The sequence below is a fragment of the Trichechus manatus genome, unplaced genomic scaffold, assembly GCF_000243295.1.
Source record: "Trichechus manatus latirostris isolate Lorelei unplaced genomic scaffold, TriManLat1.0 scaffold00128, whole genome shotgun sequence".
Lineage (NCBI taxonomy): Eukaryota > Metazoa > Chordata > Mammalia > Sirenia > Trichechidae > Trichechus > Trichechus manatus.
In genome coordinates this window covers 1,742,955-1,751,700 of record NW_004444064.1, presented here as the reverse complement: position 1 = coordinate 1,751,700, position 8,746 = coordinate 1,742,955, and the positions used below count along the sequence as shown (strand labels likewise).

Below are 8,746 nucleotides of genomic sequence, written 5' to 3'. Positions count from 1 at the left end.
GCCCATTGATAGAAATGGCTGAAAATTCAAGCTATATTCATTCATACTGTGGAATGTTATGCAGCCATTGCAAATAATAGATTATAATTCTACCAGTTACCTTGGGGAGTTTTTCCACAAGATATTGTATGAGTAAGAAAAGCTGATACAAAAAAAAGAAAAAAAAAAGGATCTGTTAATATTTTTAAAGGAGCCCTGCAGGCACAATAATTAAGCACTGGGCTTCTAACAGAAGGGTTGGCGGTTGGAATCTACCAGCTGCTCCACGAGAGAAAAGACCTGGTGATCTGCTCCTGTAAAGATTACAGTCTGAGAAACCCTATGGGGCAGTTCTGCTCTGTCCTATAGGGTCGTTATGAGTTGTAATTGATTCGATGGCACACAGTAACAGCAACATATTTTTTTTTAATGTCGAAAGAGGAAAAACACCCTCTGTGTATGGGCTTGAGTGTAGTTGCACATGGCATGGGCATGGAGAAGGTATGGAAGGCCGTGCATCAGGTGGTTAGTATAGATTACCCAGAGATGGTGGTGAAGGGTGAGGGATGACAGTGTGGGTGTAGCAAGGGTCGGGGATGGAGGGCGAACCAGAAAGAAAAAACACTGTTCTAAAACAAATCGTGGGAGAAAGCGTAAGGATGTGACAGGCAGTTAAGCACAATAAAAACGACAAATGACCAGTAAGTACTTAAAAACGTGTTTGACCTCATTAATCAAAGAAAGGCAAGTGGAAGGAACGAAGACATGGGATTTTACCCATCCGATTGACGTAGATTAAAGCAATTGATAATACCTGTTGTTGGCGAGGGTATAGAATCATGGGTAAGTTGCTTTCAGCAACAAATGAGCAGAGGAAGCAGAGATGGCAGAAGTATAAGGCACAGCCTTTTCAGAGGGAATTGGTGGTATGTATCAGAGTCAGTAGTATTCATGGTCTTTGATACATCTATTTCGTATCCAGACATTTCTCCTATGAAAATTGCCAGAGACCCGCAGAAGGATTTATGTTTAAGAAAGTTCACCTTCCTTTACCTGTGATTTTTTTGGCTTTGAGCAGGAACAAGAAGCAGCCGTGGAGCACAGTGAAGAGAAGACCCTCCAGGAGGGCGTGCAGCCCGAGGAGTTTGTGGCCATCGCAGACTATTCTGCTACGGATGAGACGCAGGTAGCTGCGTGCCCCACGCACGAGGAAGCGTGCTTATTAGATCCCATTTTTTAATGACTTTCCGTGTGCTCCGTGGCAAAATTAGATGTCAGTTTTGCCTGTGCTGGGGGACCTAACCAGAAGTCACTCCAGAGTTAAATAAAGATATATTCAGGTGTTCAGAACCACATGAAACCTTTCTCTTCCTTACCTAACAAATTCAGACCGCAAGCATGGTGGGAAAGACACCTGGGTGAGGACGAGAGCCATCAGCAGGGTGGGGAAGAATCACCTGTTCCAGTTTTGGGTGAAGAACTTACTCCAGTTAATGAAAAGTCAGGCGAGAAACTTTATTTATTTTTTTCATACCTGCTTGAGTGTAGCTTTCCTTACTTTGTAACAGGAATTTTTTAGAGTTAAGTCCCCAGTAACTAAATTGGCTACTGCATAACCGAGTTACAGTGAAGAGGTTGTTTAGAAATTCCGTTCTAAGCCTTATTGGAAATATTTAACCTTCTGTTTTCTTTTTTAAAATATCCAATAAGCTGTGCTGTTCTTTCAGTAGGTGTTTTGCAGAAATCTCTCCATCTGATGTCATTTTGTTGCTGTAACTACCCACTGACTCCTTTTTGAAATGACCATGTTTTGGCTGCCAGGATTTATCATCAAGCCACGGTTGAAATATCAGTTATTAATCTTACTCGTAGGTTATTCACTTTCTTTTTTTTTCCTTTTCTTTCCCCAGCTCAGTTTTTTGAGAGGAGAAAAAATTCTCATCCTGAGACAAACCACCGCTGATTGGTGGTGGGGTGAGCGTGCAGGGTGCTGCGGTTACGTGCCAGCTAACCATGTCGGAAAACACTGGGAGGAGGATGACCCTGAAGACACGTGGCAAGACGAAGAGTACTTTGGCAGCTACGGAACTCTGGTATTGTTCTTCATACTTTGTGGGATGGTGGTTTCTTCTCTCCAGTTTTAAGTTCTAACTTGAAGAAAATAATCTCTGTGCTTCCTCTGTTCATTGATTAGAGCAGAGGTTGGCAGACATTTTCTGTAAAGGGCCAGATAGTAAATATCTTCAGCTCAGTGGGTCACACAGTCCCCGTGTTGCCTGCTTAATTCCGTCATTATAGCACAAAAGCAACCACAGACAACACGTAAGCAATGAGCATGGCTGTGTTACAGTATAACTTTATTTATGAATACTGAAATTTGAATTCCGTATAATTTTCAGGTATCACAAAATATAATTCTCCTTTTGAGTTTTTTTTAACCATTTAAAAATGTGAATACCCTTAGCTTGCAAACCCATACAAAATCAGGTGGTGGGCTGGATCTGGCCCACAGACTGTAGTTTGCTGACCTATGGTTTAGATGTGATGCTCGTTGTACCGTCAGAAACCTGTCTGGTATCGGGAGATGATGAGAAGCAAGATCAGCCCAAGGCTCATTCCAGGAGGTGGAAGTCAGACACAGTCCATCCTTTTTACTAATTCCTACATCAGCCGTCCTCCCCACGGCACTCGCTCCTTCTCTGCTGGCTTTGATAATTCGTTGCATTGGCCACTCAGAGTTCACAGACAGTACTTACCGTTAAGTGGTTTATTAAGGAAGTAACGGTACAACTTGGGATCAGGATCAACTGGCTGCAATTCAGGATCAGGAAGTGTGTAGGAAAAGTCTGGAAGACTCCCCCGAAGTGGAGAGCACGTCCTTCCCTTCTTCAGTGCAAGACAGCTCTCTCAGCTCCTCTCAGCCATTGCTTGGCCCCCTCAGGGAGGGCCTCCTCTCGGCCCCCTCAGGGCGGGCCTCCTCTAGGCCCCCTCAGGACCAGCCCCTCTCGGCACTGTGAGGACAGGCCTCTTTTCAGCCCCTTCAGGACAGGTCTCCTCTCAGCCCCTGAGGACAGGCTCCCCTTGGCCCCCTGAGAACAGGCCTCCTTTCAGCCCCTGAGGACAGGCTCCCCTCGGTCCCCTGAGGACAGGCCTCCTTTCAGCCCCTGAGGACAAACTCCTCTTGGCCCCCCGAGGACAGCCCTCCTTTCAGCCCCTGAGGACAGGCTCCTCTTGGCCCCCTGAGGACTAGGCTCCTCTCGGCCCCGTTAGGACAGGAGGACAGGCTTCTCTCAGCCCCCCGAGGACAGACTCCTCTCGACCCCCCAAGGACAGGCTTGTCTTGGCTCCCTGAGGACAGACTCCTCTTGGCCCCCTGAGGACAGACCTTTCAGTCCCTCAGGACAGGCTCCTCTGGGCCCTGCTGTCAGTCGCTGCTGCAGCTCTGCCACTGGGCCCTTTCTGGGCCTGTCACGGTCTTCAGTGTTACCGCCCTTGACCCATGTTACAGCTTTTTAAGGAGGTTTCTTGCCTCCTCTCTTGCTTTTTTTCCCTTCTCTCTTTTTTCTTCCTTCTGCTTCTCGTCCTGTCTCTTTCGGAAAAAACCTGTGGGGCTGTCTGCATGTATATACACCACTCTTTGTCAGTTTCAAGATGGCGTCTCCCAGCATGGGCCGCAAACTGACCAGTTCCCCTCTTGGTAGGCCACAAAGACTTCCTTTGCATAATAAGCTACAGACACTTCATTTGCATAGTTAACTAATCCCTGGAAGGTACATACCAATCACAGGGCAGGCTGCAGCCCAGGACCAGGCAATCCAACCAAGCTGTTTACAGCTTACCCAGGAAATGTAACAAACCCTCTGGGGTAGAAAACTAGGGCAAAGGTAACTCCTCAGGGCTTGGGGGTGGGGGGGAGGGAACTCTCAAGCTGTTTTTACAAAGAACCAAGGCAGAAGGCCACATAAAGGAACTCGTTTTACCACATTGTCGTAATTTTACTTCTGCGTATGTTATAGACCTCACAATATGTTGTTACCATATTTGCCTTAGTCAATTATCTTCTTAAAAAGATTTAAATATTTAAAAAAAATTGTATTTATCTATAGAGTTACCTTTTTTGGTGCTTTTATTTTGTGTAGATCTGTATTTCAATCTGGTATCTTTTTTTTTTTTCCCCGCAAAAGATTTTCTTTAACATTTCTTGTAGTACACATCTGCTGTTGTTGAATTCTTTCAACTTCTGCTTGGCTGAGAAAAGTCTTTATTTCATCTTCATTTTAGAAGATATTTTTGCTGAGTATAGAATTCTCATTTGTCAGTTTCTCCCTCCCTTCTACCCCCCTTTCATTGCTTTAAAGTCACTGCTCCACTGTCTTCTGGCTTGTATGGTTTCTGATGAGAAATCTCCTGTCATCATTTTCTTTGTACCTCTGTACAGACTGTGTCATTTTTCTCTGGCTGCTTATAAGACTTCCTCTTTATCAGTTGTTTGAAGTTACCTTATCATGACGTGTTTTGGTGTTTGTTTTCTTCATGCTTCTTAAGGTTGGAGTTTGTTGACCATCTTGGGTAGTTATCATCAAATTTAGAAAATTTTCAGGCCTTTTTGAAGATTATTTTCTGTCTCCTCCTTTGTAGACTCCAATTGTACACGTATTAGGCCACTCGTCAGTTGTTCCACAGCTCACTGATGCTCGACTGATTTTTTTTTCAGGTTTTTGGTTTGTTTTTGTTTTCTCTCTCTCAAGTTAACTAATCTTTTTATTGTGCAGTGTCTAATCTGTTGTTAACCCCATCTAGACATAGTTTTCACCTCCAGAAGTTTGATTTGGGTCTGTATTTCACATTATTTCATGTTGAATCATAAGTTAGCTGGAGAAATGTTTTTGGATTACAGTTTCTTTTCCTCAGCATTTTGACATTACAGGTGCAGTGGAGAGGTGTGAGGCCCTCCTGATTTCCTCTGTCCCCCTTAAACATGGCTTGCTTTTTGTCTTGCCTGAAGCATGAAGAAGTCTTTCACCATTTTTGAAAATCAATGACTTAAAAAAGATTCTAAGTTTTGTGTTGATTGTTCTGTATTTTTTTGGTATCAGTATAACATTTTGCAGAGCCGGTTCTTCCTTCCTTCTTTGAATAAATTTTCTGTGCCTTTGGTTGGTTTCTCTACGTCCAGGACACCCGTTATCCTTAAGTTGGATCATCTTTGTCAGTCTTTTGTGGTTATTATTTTCTCCATAATTACTTTGATTGCCTTTTCTTATTCCTCAACATTCACTGTGATATGTAAAGTACTCCTCTTTTTAGCTGTGTATTTTCTGTTCATTCCTGTTTCTGAATCATTATTAATCATTGCAGTGCTCATGGGAGGTCGTCTCAGGATCTGCTAAATTTTCAGTTTCACACAATGACCATAAACTATACTTGGCACTAGTCAGCTAAGGAGCCAAGCTTGCCAGCAGGGTGGGACTAGAGGCTCGTCTTCGGGGGGTGGGGGAGAGTCCTTGTAGCAAGCCAGTAGCTCAGGTTCAAGGGAACAAGATCCACACCGTAGGAGCAACTTTGGCTTTAAAGCTTCATACCTCACAAGGCCCAGTACATCTTGTGATTGTTTCATAGGCAAAGCTTCCAAGGTCCTTGCAAGGGACACGCCCAATTTCAAGAGTCATCACACTCAGGGAAGCCCAAAGCCATGGCATCCCTGCCAAGCACTTACAGTTCTCTGCCCAGATCCAGTCTCCAGTCAGGGTTCATTTTGGCATAAGCAGCGCTGCTGAGTTACATGGTTGACAAACCATCTTTATAAGGTCTCCAGGGGAACAGAGGCAGAAGGCCAGTCTGGGGTTGGGTTCTTGTGCGGGAGGGGAAAGTTTGGGTTAACCCTCTGCGTGCAGTTCTGTGATGGTGGTGTTGTGGCCCTCAAATTTCCCCCTAAACTTTGCAACACCCCTGCCTTTTAAAATCTCATTCTGTACGTAATTTTAGCATCTTGTCTTCAGGTACTTCTTTTACTAAATTTATGCCTCTTTGAATTTACGCTGTAGTGATGAAGGGGAGGTATTTTCATTTGAACAGCATGTGCTTCTTCCTGTTCATGCTGTTTACCTCCCTTTCCTCATGCTCCCTGCCTCCCGTCCTCCCTTTATTTTTCAGTCTACAGTATGTTTGTGAGGGTGCCGTGGAAGCTCTCCCAGACCTCCTAGTTGTGGGGACACAGTCTAGGTGGCCCGTCCTTGGCTGCATTCCCTCTTAGTGATACAGTTGTCGGCTGGGCTTTCTACAGTTCGAAAGTGCTGGGGGGCGGGGATGGAAGATAGGAAGTGAGATGCAGGCGTGGGGATGGAGAATGGGACGACTGGAGGAGGCAGTGCTGTGTCTGTGTGGCCTTGTCTGTAGATGGGGGCTCTGACCACCCTTCTGTGGCTTTCTTCACTGTCCTGCGTGAGCCTTTCTCTGAGTCCCCCTACTGGGGGATTAGCCTTGGCTTTTGAGGGGTCCTCCTCCCGGAGAGTTGGCCAGGGTTATTCTCCAGCTTGGTGTCATCTCCCTCTCCTGAGCTATAGTGTCTGCACTCCTTGAGTGAACAAGGGGCAAATCTGTGCGTGAAATGTGATTTTTGGGCCCCTTGCAGAGGGAGCTTGCAGCCTTTGCCAAGGGCCCCTGTGAGCTCCCTCTGGTGGTCCCTCTCGGCTCCTATGTGCTTCTGGTGCTCTCTCTTGGTGGTTGCTTGACCAGGTGGCGCCTGGTGTTGGGAATGTGGGAGTTCCTGCTGTCTCGGGTGGGATTGGCGGTGGTCCGAGGCTGACATTCGCACCTCCATCCCAACTGGTCCACAGCTGTTTCTCCACCTGCCTGGCTCTTAGGAGAGGACGTAGCGAGAAGCTACGGGGAGCACCGTGCTGAGCCGGGAGGATGCTGGAAACTTCTGCATCACTCGTTTATCGGCCACTTTGACTTTTGTGTGCTGGTATATTTTTGCTTTCTTAAACCTATTTGTTCCGAGTGGAGGGCTACAAGGTGCTCATCCTGGCTCTAATCCTCTGTCTTAAACCAGAATTCCACATACGTTAGGCTAATGACAGTGATTCTACATGTGTATTTCCTCTAGAAACTTCACTTGGAAATGTTGGCCGACCAGCCACGAACAACTAAGTACCACAACGTTATCCTACAGAATAAAGATTCCCTGAAAGATAAAGTGATTTTGGACGTTGGCTGTGGAACCGGGATCATCAGCCTCTTCTGTGCGCATCACGCTCAGCCCAGAGCTGTGAGTAGGAAACGCTGGTCCTCCAGCTTGTTGGTGCTGAGGCGGGCGCACCGAGAAGGTTCCCTGCTGGGAAACTCACTTTCGAATTGTCTGTTCATGCAGCTGTCTTTGTGAAGTGTCCCTTATGCCAGACACTGTGTTTGCGGAAGTGGGCAGCAGCTCCCAGTCGGGGGCCGAGCCTTGTGAGGCATAATGAGGCATAAACGGCACTTGTTTTTCCACGGAATGGAATAGGGCAGGATAGGAAATACCAGAGTGAGGTGCTTGGGGGGGTATTTTTGTAAAACATTTATTTAGCTGGAAGCAGAGACAAGTGTCCCATGTCAAGCTGGGCTGCAGTGTGCAGATCACTATCGGGGTGTGATGCACCCTGTGGTCAGGGTCTGAGACCTCGCCCTGCTCAGAGTACCGCCCACCTCACGGGACATGAAAGACCCTCACTCCCCCTGAAACGCGGCCCTCTTGCCTTAAGGCTTGTCTGCCTGTGGTGGTGAGCTGTGCCTTGTGACAGACCCTCACTCCCCCTGAAACGTGGCCCTCTTGCCTTAAGGCTTGTCTGCCTGTGGTGGTGAGCTGTGCCTTGTGACAGACCCTCACTCCCCCTGAAACGTGGCCCTCTCGCCTTAAGGCTTGTCTGCCTGTGGTGGTGAGCTGTGCCTTGTGACACCTGGCACCGGTGGCTGACAGTCCTGTTTTATAGGGCCCGCCTGACCCAGATTCTGCCAGAACTGGGACTTGGCCTTGGCTGTGCTCCGCTGGGCCGTCCTCCGAGACCCTCTGTTTCGAGTCGCCTGGTGCAGTCACTGGAGACAGAGACAGCCTCTGGCTGTGCCGTTGGGCTCCAGGAGCCTCCAGGGTTGGCTGTAGGCTGTGCCTGGCTGTGTGTGCACAAGCCTGTCCACCAGCCTTAGCCAGGAGGGCTTCCTAGAGTGGGTGGTCCTGGGTGGGGCAGACGTGCAGGAGGGAGAGGGACTAGAGGCAGCTCTTCTGTCTGGAAACAGAGCCCCTCCAGGCACTGTCAGTGTCCAGAGTAGGTGCGTGGCCGGGGCCGTGTGGCGGCAGGCCTTGCCCTGCCCACCGCCATCCAGACCTGTCTCCTTCTCCTGCTGCCAGCAGTGGCTTTCTGATGTCGATTCTAGTCCAGCTGCCTCAGTCGACTCAGACCCAGAGATGCGACAGCCGGCGTGCGGAGTGGGGTCAGAAGCCTCTCAGCACGCTTGCCCGATGGGCTTCTGTCCCGGCCGTAGGTGTACGCCGTGGAGGCCAGCGAGATGGCGCAGCACACGGGCCAGCTGGTCCTGCAGAATGGCTTCGCCGACACCATCACCGTGTTCCAGCAGAAGGTGGAGGATGTGGTGCTTCCAGAGAAGGTGGATGTGCTGGTGTCCGAGTGGATGGGGACCTGCCTGCTGGTGAGAGGGGGCGATGCTGGTCAGGCAGTGTCATGTGACGGGGTGGCCCGGGTCAGGTGATGTCACGTGACGGGGAGGGGGGCCC

At 48.3% G+C, this 8,746-nt stretch overlaps 1 protein-coding gene across 1 annotated transcript in view; it reads left to right on the top strand.

Annotated features, from left to right (window-relative positions):
- The first annotated feature begins 6 nt into the window (after positions 1 to 6).
- PRMT2 (protein arginine methyltransferase 2) overlaps positions 7 to 8,746 on the top strand; it is a 16,106-nt gene continuing 7,366 nt past the window's right edge. The window contains exons 1-4 of the mRNA XM_023739055.1: positions 7 to 1,165; positions 1,890 to 2,072; positions 7,088 to 7,249; positions 8,497 to 8,661. Of these exons, the coding sequence (XP_023594823.1) occupies positions 7,103 to 7,249; positions 8,497 to 8,661 (312 nt within the window). The 5' untranslated portion in view covers positions 7 to 1,165; positions 1,890 to 2,072; positions 7,088 to 7,102. The remainder of the gene's footprint in view (positions 1,166 to 1,889; positions 2,073 to 7,087; positions 7,250 to 8,496; positions 8,662 to 8,746) is intronic.